At 36.0% G+C, this 15,018-nt stretch overlaps 1 protein-coding gene across 1 annotated transcript; it reads left to right on the top strand.

Moving 5' to 3' along the window:
* Window positions 1-9,266: 9,266 nt before the first annotated feature.
* LOC146170313 (membrane progesterone receptor epsilon-like) lies at window positions 9,267-14,948 on the top strand. The gene is made up of 8 exons (XM_083388189.1): window positions 9,267-9,338; window positions 10,379-10,477; window positions 10,691-10,830; window positions 11,589-11,759; window positions 12,414-12,576; window positions 13,493-13,659; window positions 14,402-14,525; window positions 14,810-14,948. The coding sequence occupies exons 1-8, from the start codon at window positions 9,328-9,330 to the stop codon at window positions 14,946-14,948; spliced, it is 1,014 nt and encodes a 337-aa protein (XP_083244315.1). The 5' UTR covers window positions 9,267-9,327.
* Window positions 14,949-15,018: the final 70 nt, after the last annotated feature.

Genomic DNA, 15,018 nt, shown 5'->3' with positions numbered 1-15,018 from the left:
CAGGCTAGTAAAGCAACTAGCCTCCAGTGAGGTTCGAACTAACGACCTCCGGTCATATCGGGACCGTCGTTCTACCAACTGAGCTATACACAGGCTCAGAAGGGAGTAAGTCGATTAACAACCATACGTCAATGCTTTCTTCATTATGTTAACACAAGTAACTTCACATCTTCCATATATATGTCCAGTTAGCCGCTAGCTTATTCCATAACCCACCGCTCGAAACCCGTTCGGAGTATGGCATGCCATACGTGACACCAGATTGAACCGTTCTGTACATGCTTCTTCCAGCAGATGGTTGTGAGTAGATGATCGGCGCGTGGGCCGGATTACGCGACCACATATCATCGGAGGAACACGGCGTCTGTATGTCGGCCACATGGACCGACGCCACCAGGTTCCATCCACCGTCCGCCGTCGTCATGTCGCAGAAAACCTGACGCAAACGACTTATCGGGGTTTCGGAAAACGAACGAGTTACAACTGGGATTAGACACCCGCATATGCGCAAGCACTCACGCACTCACGCACTCACGCACTCACGCACTCACGCACTCACGCACTCACGCACTCACGCACTCACGCACTCACGCACTCACGCACTCACGCACTCACGCACTCACGCACTCACGCACTCACGCACTCACGCACTCACGCACTCACGCACTCACGCACTCACGATGTTCTCGTTGGTTTGAAAATTAAACAAGTTATGCACATGCCTTAAACGCGCATGCACGCCAACACGCATGTGGCAGAGCAGTGGCTCTCAACCACCGATATTCTTATGTTGCTTATTCGTTACAACAAGTTTGCACGACTGAGTGAAAGTTTGATGTCATGGTCCGTAAACACCATTGAGTTAGCGTGACCAATACTATATTTTTAAAATTTCTTCTTTTTTAAAATTTCTTTTAATCTGCTAACACAGACACTTTTCAAAATGCTAAAACGTGATCGAAATTCAAATAGCAATCTTCAACGTAATTATTAAAACTATTAGTCGGTATGAATCAAAGTGCGTTATCTTTATGCTAAATGTGTGTAATAAATACCATTTAAAAAGTTGGTATCATAAATCAAACTACGGATGGTTGAGGTTCGCAACAACCAAATGTTAGTGACCCAAAGAAGACATTCGGTATCTGAATCTGCTGCTTCGTACAGTTGTTTGAGATCTCGTTCCTATTTTGTTTATTTCAGTTCGTTCTGTTTACAGTACAGAATATTTTTTTAAATTTATTATATTACAAATGTTTTTGACTGCCCAAGTTAGCCAGAAGAACATGTACTGTTTTTTTATAACACCCTCCATTGCGAGAAACTACAAGGGAAACGTTAGCAGAACTCTTACGTAATATGGATTTGGGTCGCCAGAAACCTTGTATATCCCGGAAGTTGTAAATCCCTCTTTCTTCCAGGCCGAACAGGATGGTTGAGTGTCGCCGTTTGCTGGTAAAACAGTTTAGTGCTTTTACTGCAGTGATTATTAATTATAATTCCCCAGCACCTGAGGTGCCATTTTTAATGCTCAAGGGTGCCGCGATATTTTTGAAAATCTTTAGGAATTTGAATGTTGCTATTTTTGGTAGGTCTTTAATAGAATTTATTGTGCACGATAAAATTACAATAAAGCGAAATGTGTTTCCTACATTGTTTAAAGTAATTTGTATTTTTACAGTTTCGTTTATTCTGACATTACAGAAAGTCACTTAAAAATGTACGATGGTTGAGTGTCTCCGTTTGCTGGTAAAACAGTTTCGTGTTGTTACTGCAGTGATTATTATTTATAATTCCTCAGCACCCGAGGTGCCATTTCTAATGCTCAAGGGTGCCGCCAGATATTTGAACAATTTTAAGAATTTAAATTTTACTATTTTCCGTAGGCCTTTTAAAATAATTTATAATGTACCATTATATTACAATACACCGAAATGTGTTTTTTAAGTTCATTTCAATTGTTAGAGTTTCGTTTATTCTGACATTACAGAAAACCAGTTAAAAATTTACATAAGTATGGAGGCCGCAATTTATTTATTTTTTCTCGGTGGTGCCGTAAGCCATAAAAGTTTAAGAACCAATATGCTACTTTGGAGCATAATGGTTGAAGGTTGCAGTAAGACGTAATAAGAATATCAAAGCCCATACAGAAGTAGGTATCATTTTGAACGTTTTATGATCTTGAAAATGAATAAAGAGTTATTCGAAACGTTCAAGATGATACCTACTTCTGTATGGGCTTCGATATTCCTATTACAATGTGCTACTGATTTGACAATAAAAGTTTCAGAGTACCAACTGTTACGCATTCTTTCAGGTACGGAATGATGAGACACATTTTATCCCTAAATAAAGTATAACGTAATCGTATAATTTAGTTGAAATCATACACTTATTAAACCACTTTAGCAAAACAACACATTTTGAATTGGGACTTGATCAAAAGATGCAATACGAAAAACCTTATACATTTACTGAAGTAAAACGGAAAGCAGGGAAACTGTCAGTTTTAAAGAACTTACCCCCGGCAATGATGGCCAATTTGAGCGGGTTTGCGTCGTTATTATTGACAGCTCCACTTGTCAAGTTGTCAGAATTATTTCCAACCCCTTGTGTAAACTGAAGCTGTTAATCAACAAATCGTCAAAAACATTGGAGATGTACACTTGTCTTGAGTGATAAACGCGTGTTTTTTTACAATTTTTTCACCTGAAAGTTTATTCTAACGTGTTGAAGTCCCTAGGAAACTTTTGTTTTCAGCGCATTTTCAAACTTACCACTAGAAATAAGATGAGGAGCACTGTGACGATGAGCAGAAGAACAACAATTACAATGGTAAGGATTGGCTTCGATTTCTTCGGCGTTCGCTGAACTGCTGGTGCGTTCCTGTGCGCTGGGACTGGCTGAACTGGATCTTCTGAAAAAGTTTGTGCAGTTAGAAATTACACGTCTATATTACACGGTTGTAATGAAAAGACTGTCGCTTCGGAGCCTTAACGAACATACGTGCATCTCAAAATAAGATAGAAAATTAAATTAATAAGAGTGGTTAACAATTTTATTTTCTAGTATTGTAGTTAAAATTTTATGGTATTTTAGCCACGCCCAAGGTGGATAGTTATTTTATCTCCTCCTGGTTTGCCACGATGTTATTAAATCTTTAATAGAAAATTTGCCAAAACTCCAAAGTTTTAGAAAAAAATATTAGAAAATTATCCAAATCTTCAAAAAAAATTTTTTCAAGATCATAAAAATAAACTTTCTATGATTTAGATATCCCGTACGGTTTGATGAAGCGTGTATAATATCTGCGTTCCTACTTTTGTTTTTCGTCACAATTAAACGCATTCTATTGGGAAAGAAAATAAATGTTGCTGAAACTCCAGGTGTTGCTCTCTTATTGGCTGGCTGTTTATCATATTCGTTTTCGTACAAAATTGTCGGTGTTTGAATCAGTTAAACTTTTTATTGACACCAAGAAGTTGTTTCCCGTATAATTGTTTTTTCGTTCGGCCACTAAATTCGTTTTAATATCGCTTTCAATAAAACATATTTGCCGGAAGAACAATTTTGTCATTGATATAATGCCTGGCAGCAACAGCCTATTCAGTAATCGTTTTGTACATTAATGGGCAAACCCAGTGGCTTATTAGGGCACGAATTAAAATAAAATAAAATACACTTTTTTAGTCTTATAAATGTACTTGTTGCGCAGTAAAAAAATTAAATGTGCTTTTCGTGCCTTTGTTTTCAGTCACATTATATTGTCTTACCCATGGTAAGCCAGGTAAAAACGTAATAAAAAAACATGTGTTTAAACGCAAAGTTAAGCTAATCTCTTCAAAGGCAATAACTTTGCGGATTGAACTTGCAAACGTGATTGAAAAACTATTGAAGTGAAAAGAATGACCGTATTGTTAAAATATAGCAACAGGACTATCAACACATTATTCAGTATTGCATTGCTGTGATATACATGTTCAAGAATTAAAGTTAATCATCGTTGCATTATCCATGGTTGCATGGAAAACCATTACCAAATTGCTTATGCTAGCTAGGCCGAATGTTTTTAAACCTGTTGGTGTTTTGGGTGGGGGCCTCGTGGGTTTGGGTGGGGGAGAGATATCCGGCATCTCGTAAGTCAGCTGTGGGTCGTTGGATGAGTTTGCGTAGTCCAGTCCGTCGGAGAAAAAGGCATTTCGTGACATTAGGGCTTTTGATGGAATAAGTAACTATACGGTACTTGGGTACACTATACACTGCAAGAAAGAATATGAGAGAAAGGAATGGCAGCCTCAAAAACTTTTTTTTCAGTTTAATATTTGTTTATACCGAAAGTATGAGAATAGATATGTTTTTATGCTAGTAAAAAATTCAAAAAATAATTTTAACATTGACAATTGGTATCCACATAAAATACGTAATTTTTTTCAAAAAAAAAAAAAGACTACATTGGAAGATCCACACAAAAAGTTAAAAAGATTTAGAACCGGATCGAAATCCTGCATTTTCACACTACTCCTATACAGGATCTGTAGTGTGTTACGTGCTTAATTAGCACTACAAAATTATCACCGGTTGCTAATTACGCCGACTGTAAATTCTAACATTCATTATTAAGAAAAAGAACACGAATGTTACGTCATATTTGGCCAATAAGACTGGCCGGCACTCTGGAAACATGGCTAGGCATTCAGCGGCCATTCTAAGGCCAATTTGCAGCGGGAGTAAGAGGCCAGCAAAACAAATGGCTTGTTTTGCAGAACGTGAGAACATCGCCCACAAGACTGACAGTTATAGATTACGGGATTAAAGGTTACATGTCAAGTTTGAAACGAGGCGAACTAAAGCAGAAAAACTTAGGAATTTTACACACAACAATACGGAAAACTTTGCATCATCAAATATGATATTATGTAACTGAAGAACATATTTGGCAACGAAAGCTGAAACGCGTAATCTAAAGCCCTATTTAAAAATTCGTAAGATAACTTAATATTAATATGAACTCTAAGATTTGACTTATGGCAATTAACTAATTTGGGTGTTTAAGTGTTGATAAACACGTAACATAGTGTATAGCTTAATGTTGATGTCAAAACAAATCATCTTTATAAAAACATTTCGATACTGAAGTGGAGAAGGATTTGAATATATATCAGCGTCATTAACTGATGATGACAAAAGTGTTTATCGAAACGTCACGTCCTGTTGGAATTGCAAATGTTCTCTATTGTACTTTGATTGATGAACAATCACCTTTGAGGTGTGATTAACTTTTTTTATTATAAATAATTGCCGATAACAGATGGAAATTTTTAGCTTGTCATGGGTAATAATCTTAAATGGATTCTCAATAGCTTGTGGCCTTATGTTCACGTTACAGAAAAACTTCACAGAACATCACAGGAAGGTATTCGACGTTATACCAAAAATAAAAATTTGAGTTTAATAAAAAAAAAATTATAAATTATATTCTCGTGGGCCCAGACTGCTCCATGGCCCACTATAAGTAGACCGAGTTTGAGAAACCCTGCACAGTCATTTTAACCAAACGCTGAACAACAGGGAACTCATACCAATTTTTTCAAAAATATATTGGAATCTTGGGTTTATACGCTGTGAGTAAACTCATGATATCAGCAGTGGGTCTATGCTGAACGACTATATATGATCGTTGTTTATCAGTGTCTTAGGCCTGTGCCACGCATGGCGATTAAAAGGGTTTGGGCCAGTTTACTTTCTACTTGATGTTGCCATTTTGAAATAAATCGTAAAATCATTGAAAGTTTGAATATGATGAACTGACCATAATGCATTTCTACGCCTAAACCCTATGCCATTTGGGTATGCCGGCGTCAATTTCTTGATAAACCTCAACCGTGAGTTATGCTTCTGGGCTCTCAAAGGGCGTTTAAGGCCCATTAATAATACAGCAATGATCGAAAATTAACAGATAGCACCGTACGCCTTGACGTGCCCTGACGTGTTGTTTCAATCTCGCAGAACACAGCAAAGACTTTTCTTTTTTTTAAATTGCTTTTTATAGAGTTTTTTTCTAAAAAAATAGTTTAAATGTAACCATCACCACTGTTACATTTAAACTATTTTTTTAGAAAAAAACTCTTAAAGAAAAAAAAAAAAAAATCAAGACGGTTTTATCAAACGTTTGGTCAAAAATAGTTTTGTAAACACAAGTCTGCCATCGATTATCATCTATGTTGCTTAATGAATTAATCAACACACAGAACATAACCACACAAAAACATAGACTGCTCACATAGGATATTTTACTCTAGTTGTCATCCCTGAAACGGTAATTCACTCTACATATACTATTTACAACACTAGCTTTATCGTCTTTGCAATTCCAGCAAAATTAACTTGCTTATTAAAGCGTTGTTTTGTTAAAATAAAGCAGAATGTTTTCCGCGAGTTTGTCGATATATGACTCTTTATGAACGGATGTCGTCGCAGCAACAAATTTGGGACTTGTCTTGTATATGCATATCACGACATTTACGCCATATTACAAGAGTTCTTTCCAGAAAGACGAATTTATTTTTAATATTGCCGAAACTTTGATGTTTTTGATTATTTAAGCTAGAACAGATGACGATAAACTCATGCCAATTGACGCAAACTGTAACGAAACTAACTATTCGTTATCAACGCTCCAACATGGTTTGGGCTAATTACGAAAAATCCTGTGACGTATCTAAATTCATAAAAAGCTTGCATTCACTCCTGCATGGCCCAGAGAGGAGATCTTACTTTTCAAAACCTTTGGGGATGAGGCATTTAGTTTTCACTATGTGGTTGTGGTGGAAACAAACCACCAATATGCTTCGTTTTTCTTAAAAGACGCAAAATCACACTATAATAGGACATGTATAAACAACTCCATTCTTACTTTAACACTAATTACAATAATAAAACAGATTTGGGGTGTATAGTGTTGTTACCTTTTCTGAAAAGATCATGTATAACTGTACAACGAACAATATTTTAAGTTTAACGTCAATTTAAATTTATAATTTAAAAAACGTTCCTCTTTATCGAAACGAGAACTTAACTAATGAAAATTTACTTTAAAAAATCGTAAAAAAATAGTGTGTTGAATATTTTATGTGTTTTGCCAAAAGCGTCAGTTATATTTTATTAGTTCGTTATCTTTGATATTGCTTCTGTTAATTTACATATTGAAGTACAGCAAATGCAAACAGCTAAGCTTTTTAAGTTAAAATATATCTCTTTTATTATTGTGAAGTTAAATGACATAGATGAAAACGTCCGTTGTAAAGAAAACTTAAAAAAGAGTGGAAATATATAGTGAATATGTGATTCTCTTTCTATACATACAAAGTGAGGTCGATTTGATCCTTTAGAATTCAGATTGGCTTCACAATTAGTAAAAAAAATGGACTACGATACTGAGAAGTCGGTTGATATAGACTATAGAGCAATGATATTCAGTAAATAGTCGGAAACCAGTGCAACTCCTTTGTTGGGTCATTGTTTAAGAAGCGATCATTGTTTGACTTCATTAACCGATTTAATTCTGAGTTGGATTGCTTTTTAAAGTCTGTATAGGACCAGATTGACCTTTTTAAGGAAAAAATTCCTCTAATTTGGCTTTTTTACAGTCTATCGGCCCTAGAAATTATACATTTGGTGTTTTTGTAGACCTTTTTGTATTTTTCTGGTTTTAAAATCTTTTCATAGTCTGCCAACCCTGGTATAGGACAGCAAATTCAGTGTTGTATAGCATAAATACTTAAATGTCGCCACGCTTTTAAGGTTTGCAAGTTCGCCCTGGAAAAAAGGTTAAGAAACACTCCTTTAACACTAAATTAAAATGATAAAACAGACTTGTGGTATATTGTTGTTACTTCTCAAAAAAGGTCATGTATAACTGTACAACGAACACGAATGGTATATTAGGTTTAACATCAATTTAAATTTATAATTCAAACTATTCGAGAAGTTCGGTCAATTGTGTGTTTATGATTCTCGTAAAGAATTGAATCGAATATAGGAGCAGCGATATTCAATAAGTAGTCCGAAACCAGTGCAGCTCTTTTGTTGGATCATAGTTTAAGAATAGATCATTGTTTGACGTCATTAGCCAATTTAGATCGCTGTTTGGAGTTTCAAGTTTGTGTGGTAGGCATATAATGCATGTTAAATGCAACAGTTGCACACCATAAATAGCCTACTTAATTTATCTTGAATCCTTAGAGTGCAAATTACAAAAACCAGTTAACTTAAAGTATTTCTATTAAATATAAATCCGGCTCAAATTTCCGTATTTTCTTTAAAAACCCTGTATTTTATTAACAATATAAAGATCTCACGTGGATTTTTGGGTGTATGGCGTTACCAAACGAGGTAATTAATATACAAACAATGGACAGCAATAACCTACTGCGTGAAATGTTTCCGGTGCACGCCCGGCCGTTGCACTGCAGCCTACTTAGTATCCTATCAGAGACAAGACTGCGGTTGTTGTTATTGTTTAAAGACCGTCACCAAAGCAAGCGATTACAGGTATAGCACGTTTTTGGTGAGCTAGCCTTTGATTAGGGGAATGAAAAAGGTACGTAATGATGCTTCCGTTTGTGTTGCATGCTGTGTCATGACAGCAAACACGATTTTTTGTTTAGTAGCGACTGTCTTTTAAAAGAGGATAAGTTAGTTAGGGTTGGACTTTGTTTAATTCAGCACCAATATGTTAGAATAATCCCCATGCTATGACAGATCAGTTGTTTTACAGAAAGCACTATGTATTAGGCTTTTAACATAACCAAGTCAAAAACACGGAGTACTAGGAGTTGCTTTTAAAACGTTGTTCTCTTTTCAAACAGCATTAAGTTGCTTTTTTAAGTGTTTTGTGTGTGATAACGATAACCATAACTGGAGTAATATTACTTTGTTTATTAAACCATGGCCTTATTATGGTATTTTATTATATACATTGTGACGATGTAACGCGTAACAAACCGTATGAAACATTCATATTTTTCTCCATTACAATTGACGCTACCTGTCGTCTAGTGATTAAATGTACCGCTTATGGTGTATTAGTCACAGTAAGTCGGTCAAAATTCATCGATTTCAAGAATATGCAGGGCAGCATGTAAACCAGCAATGTTAGTAAAGGACCGGTCACAAAGTAGCCCATGACTTCTACGTGATTCAGCTTTGAAATGACGACGTTCTGTGACCTAACCTATAGTTTTGTTTGTAATTCATCACAGCAGTTACGTTGTTGTGTGAGCGCATGTAAAAGCTGCTGTACCTGGATTTAGCAAACGTGGACGCAAAATGGAGACTATGTAAGTTCTGAAAATCTTTATTTATTATTCGTAATATGTTCTTTTCGTTAAGCACGTTGTTATTACTGCTGTACCTAAAATGTGGTTACATGAATTTTGACAATTTATTTTAATAAACGTCGCCATGGTTACCATTTACATGATAGAAAATAAAGTAGAAACGGTAAAAACCTGTTTTAGTCCTTGCTTTACATTACCCACAGTTTTCACGAACTGTATCGAATAATAAGGCATGAATTTTATACCGTTTTTTTTTTCATTACCGACGAAAGTGATATGCGTGGGCTATTCAAAATAAACGACGTACCAAACCTAATTTGTCATCAACTACATATCACTAAGGTCTAAGGGACGAAAATTACTCAGTTTATTAAAAATTAACAAACAAGTGTTTTTGCTATTACCAATGTTTTGTCTGGCACACATCAAATCCTTTACTAAGGTTTACATTTAATAAAGTGCTGTCAATCAAAAGTAAAAAACAAGCTAGTTCAGGAGGTTATAAAAAAAGAAGCAAACTACTATCATAGGTGGGATTTGCAATACTATGTTTTATTTTAATGGGCAATAAAACTGCTTGTAAGGGTATTCGTGTCACAGGCCAAAAGACCTGCCGCGGGCCATAGAGCCATGTAAGCCATAGAAGCCATTCAAGCCATACAGGCCATACGGGAAATACGGCCATACGGACCGCATTTGACATGTTGGTCGTAGTGATGCAGCACCCCTACTGTAAAGTAGGCTACAGTGTTGCGCTTGTTATGTGCTTGACCTCACTGACAGTAATACAGAGTGGACCAAAAGTAGGCTTACATTTATAAAAAGTAGGGTTTGGGTCTAAAAGTAAACTTATTGTTTTGGCGTTCTTTACAACACACCAACAAACGGAATCCATAGGTTTCAGATCAGGTAAGCGTGGTGGCTGTTCAATGCTACCTCTTCTTCCAAGCCAACCCTGTGGAATAACTGTAAGCCTTCTTTTGGCCCACCCTGTATAATGAGAAAGCTTATAATCGACCAACTTGGCACACTTTTCGCAGGTCGTGCGATCGGTGCGGTGCAAAATCCTGTGAATGCAATCCGTATGTTCTGGGTGGATACAGACCCACTGGTCACCCTATTCGATTCTATATACTCAGGTTTGGAAAATATTTACCATTCAATTTAAACTAATTTTTACGTAAAGTTCCTTCGAAAAACGCTTGCCATTTATTTAACAAAATTATAAAAAATATTTCAAATAAAGTTTATAATAGTCCTTAATGATATTTTTATGATAAATATAATGCTAGGTTTATGGATAATAAGGTCGCAATATAACCGTTTTAATGCCAAAAAACGAACTTTTTTAGTGTTTTTCGGTGGAATAATGAGACCTTCAACTTTTGGACACACTTTATACCCTTCCTGTTGTTCGCTCACCGAAGCTACAACTTGTACTTGACCTACGGAAACTCCATGCACGTTTATCCATTTTACGCCCACGCCTTGGGTAAGAAATTGTGAAAGTGAAATGTATAGTCTAAATATATTCAGTGCAAAACCGTTTTATTTTTAATTAAATTGATTTCTTTAATAAATGGATTACTTCTTAAATAAAAACTGATATTTCAATTAGACCTTCATGGACCCCCCAAAACTAGTTTACGGACCCCCAAGGGGTCCATGGACCCCAGTTTAAGAACCCCTGGCTTAGGATAAATCGTGACGTAATGGGCGTAATTTTATAATAATTGTCACGTTCAATAACGTCGGTCACACGAATTGTTGTGTAAAAATGGATTAAACTTCTTTCATGTAGCTTGATAATAAATTGCAAAGCCAAAAAGGTCGAGTAGATCGACATCCTCTTCTTTCATATATATGCTTGATGGACAAAAAGTATTTTTAGGTTGGATAAAATAGTACATTATGGACAAAATAGTATTTTTAGAATATTTTATCTGGCATGTTGCCAGGTTAGACCACCAAAGACGCTGTTTTCTTGGGAATATAGATATGCTAAAGTTTGATGTATAACTTCTATTAAATAATCACTATATAACCCCCTTTATTCAACCGTTAAATTTTATATATGCTAACATAAACGTTTCGCACATGGTATAAACCGACAATGCAATTATTACCAAATGCATATGTTTTCTGGCCCTTGAGAGAAATTGTAAGCAGGTTGTCCTGTGGTGGGAAGACGCATTGTCAAAGTATCTTGTCAAGAAATACGCCCGCAATCCCGCATGTTTTGCTCCACAGGAGTCTGCTACCTTCTCTTGTCGAGCTCCCTGGCACACATGTTTGGCAGTTATTCCGGAACCGCGTCTCGATGCTGCTATGCGATCGACTACGCCGCCATTTACGCGTACGGCGTCGCCACCAAAATACCGCTGGAATACTACCTGTGCCCTACCCAGGCCTACTGCGAGTGTGAGTAATTTGCAGAACTGATTTGGAATATTTGAATTAAACAACGTTTTGCGGGTCACGAAAAAAATGACACGGGTCACATTTGGCCAGGCCTGGCTTGGGACCATCGCTGTTTAAGATGTCGTCCCAGGGTTGCCAGTTAGGATTTTTTAAACCCAAAAAAAATTAGGCTTTTTTCGAACATCTTGATTTTATTTAAAAAAAAAATTCAAATGAAATTTGTTTTTTTAGGCTTTTTTTTTTTGTTTTTTTTTTGGCTTTTTAGGCTTTTTTTGTTTTATTCAAAAATATCATGAGTGTTATGTTAAGAGAAGATCAAACTAACACAAAAAGGGAAAATTGTCAAAAAAAATTTAAAAATGGAGAAAAATTTACCAAGAAAATTTTACAAAAAGCAACAAAAAATTGAGAAAAAATGCCACAAAAAGAGAAAATCAATGACAAGCATTACCATTAATTGCATTTTTTATTAATTTAAGGAAAAACATAGGCTTGTTAGAGTTTGTTCTAGATTTGGCTTTTTTTCATTTTTGCCATCTGGCAACCCTGTGTCGTCCTAGAGTAGAGCTTATACTTCATTACAAAATATGCAAGTCAACTTTTTGTAACGACAACTGTGCATTTTTGTTCATTGCCCTAATATCTGCGTTTCAGTTTTCACACCGGTTCGCACGCTGACCTTGTTCGCGATCTACGGCTCTCTGGCGCTCTCCGTGACGTTTTACGGCGTCGGAAAAGGCTTGCCCCTAGTCAGAACCTTGTCGATTATTTTCTTTGTCATCGGTTCTATCATAATCTATGGCTCATGTTCGCTCAGGTGAGAGATTATTTTGTAATCGTGATTGACCCTATTGTTTTTTTGTCATGGTCGTCCTTTCGGCGTACTGTATTAAAAAATACTTTGCACCTAAATATTCTTTTCTTTGGGTACACTATTCACGGATCTGTAATGTGGCTTGATATTGACTTGCAAATCCGAAAAGGATGAGTAGATCGACAGCATCTTGTTAATGCTTGAATTGCTTCTCAGTTACATTAACTGGAGATGATAGAAGCTCGTATCGAAACGTCCTAATCAACATGATGTCGATATACTCGACCTTTTTAGCTTTACAACTCATTATCAAGCTATTTTCTTTTCCTTTATACCAAAAGAGCCGTATAAACCCTTTGATAAGTTTTGTTCGTAGTTTCTTTTACCGCTGTTTTTCTGCAATACGCATGGTAATTAATCAACAATTTAAAAAATTATTAAATAGACACAACAAACTTTTGAGGTAAACACAAATACTCCTGATTGACCTTATTGCTTTTTTGTGGTGGTTCCATTGCAACTAATTGTCAAATATTGCATTGAAAAAAATACTGTACTTTAAAAAAAACTACTTTTTTATACCAAAACAGCCGTGTTGATAATAAACCCATTAACAAGTTTTGTTCGGATTTTATTTTACCGCCATTTTTCTTACATTGCAATTCAATAAACAAAAATAATACAATTAAATAGACAAAAACAAACGTTAGAGGCAAACATAAATCCAACTCGCTAAGTTGTGAAATACCTTTCATGACAATATCATATTAGCAATTGGCTAGTATTGTTGTGGAGAAATTTACGCTAGACATCTTCGTCTTTTTTTAAGTCAGCCCGGCATATATCCTGGGTTGCAGCTGTTCGCACTTGCGGCCTTAAAAAGGTTTAAATCCGTTAACACCTTACACACTTATTTCAGGTATTTCTTTTCCCGAGTCGTTGACTTCTTTATCGGTCCGACCAGCGTCAGTCACGTGACCCAGCAAGTCGGCGAGGGATTGGCTGCGAGCTTTTTCTTTCAACTTGCCACCCTCACGGCAGGGCTTGTCTTCTTTGCCAGTAAAATACCGGAGCGGTTCTCACCTGGTAAATCACACTTTTTTTCTTGGTTAAGCTCTTTGGTGTCTAAGTCATCTGAAACTGATACAGGCCACGTAAAAAATACCTCTTATTTTTCCCGAATTCTTGTATGTGCGTTGGTACAAATAAAGATGTGTGTTGGTACAAATAAAACCACAGGCTACGTTAGGTTTAATCTGAGGCGCATAACCAGGGCCGGATTAACTGTAATTTAAGCCTAAGGCTGTTTACTAAAGAAAGGCCTACTTTTACATACGAAGTTACAAAATTAAAAAAAGTACGCACAGATTGACTCAGACTCAGTCATTCGTTTTTGGGCAAAAACTGTACCGTTATACTGGTACTGGATCTGCATCACTATCAGCCTTACAAAAATTAAACCTGAAAAATCGAGGGCCGATTGTCTTATTGGTAGCTTAATGGTTAATCCGGTACTACACATAACCCACCCACACAAAATACACGATTCCCTTGAGATAAATGTTTTTGTTTGGGCTCTGTTTATACAGTTGCTGAAATTCCATTGTCCTAAAATACCGTATATCTCATTGATAATTTCATTTTTGACTGATGGAATTTCGCCTTTTTTGACTCTAACATTTTCCAGATAAAAAAAATAATGATTATTTTTTTTCTTTAGATATACTAAAAAAATGAACCCGTTTGAAACCTGAAACCTAGCACGGATTGTCATACACTTACATTTAAAAAAAAGTACATATCACTACTTTTACGTTTAATTTAACAGGCAGATTCGACGTGGTTGGGAATTCCCACCAGATATTCCACCTTTTTACGGCCCTGACGATGTTCTCGCAAAGTGTAATGCTCGAGTCGGTGGTGCAAGCAATACAAGTGAAGGGCCTTACTGAGTAGGTGGCCTTTTTATATAATTGCTGTAAAGGAATTGTTTTTTTATTGTTGAATACATTTATAAATCTGTGACAACCTCTCATTTAACCTTTTTAAAATCCAACTATATAAATATACCTTAAGTAAATGTTCTGCAAATCGGCTATTCATTGACACAATAATTAAATTACGTTAAACACAGCCTTTACGTAGTGCTGCTTCTATTAAAAAAAACATTGGGCTAAATTTTTTGTACAGTCGGTCTAATTGGGATGAAAATACATGTAAATAATTTTATTCACAGACATTTTGCAACTGATTTAAATCCCTGGATGGCATCAATTGGTCAGTATCTGCTCTCGGTCTTTCTTACACACATTGTTGTGCTCTGGTACTGGCTACATCTTCGCAGAAATCAAACGGACAAGTGCAAATGTTCTTGAATTACCGTACAATTCTTTTCTTGTTTTTTTTTAACTTATTTTATTTGCGCTTCAGATTTAGCTTTTTCGA

The sequence above is a fragment of the Ascidiella aspersa genome, chromosome 1, assembly GCF_963924565.1.
Source record: "Ascidiella aspersa chromosome 1, kaAscAspe10.2, whole genome shotgun sequence".
In the NCBI taxonomy this organism is placed as follows: Eukaryota; Metazoa; Chordata; class Ascidiacea; order Phlebobranchia; family Ascidiidae; genus Ascidiella; species Ascidiella aspersa.
This window is presented reverse-complemented; position numbering and strand designations above follow the sequence as displayed.

Coding starts and splice junctions, on each gene's coding strand:
- LOC146170313 (XM_083388189.1), top strand. Junction 10,478..10,690: donor ATTCGATTCTATATACTCAG/GTTTGGAAAATA, acceptor GAACTTTTTTAG/TGTTTTTCGGTGGAATAATG. Junction 10,831..11,588: donor ATTTTACGCCCACGCCTTGG/GTAAGAAATTGT, acceptor TTTGCTCCACAG/GAGTCTGCTACCTTCTCTTG.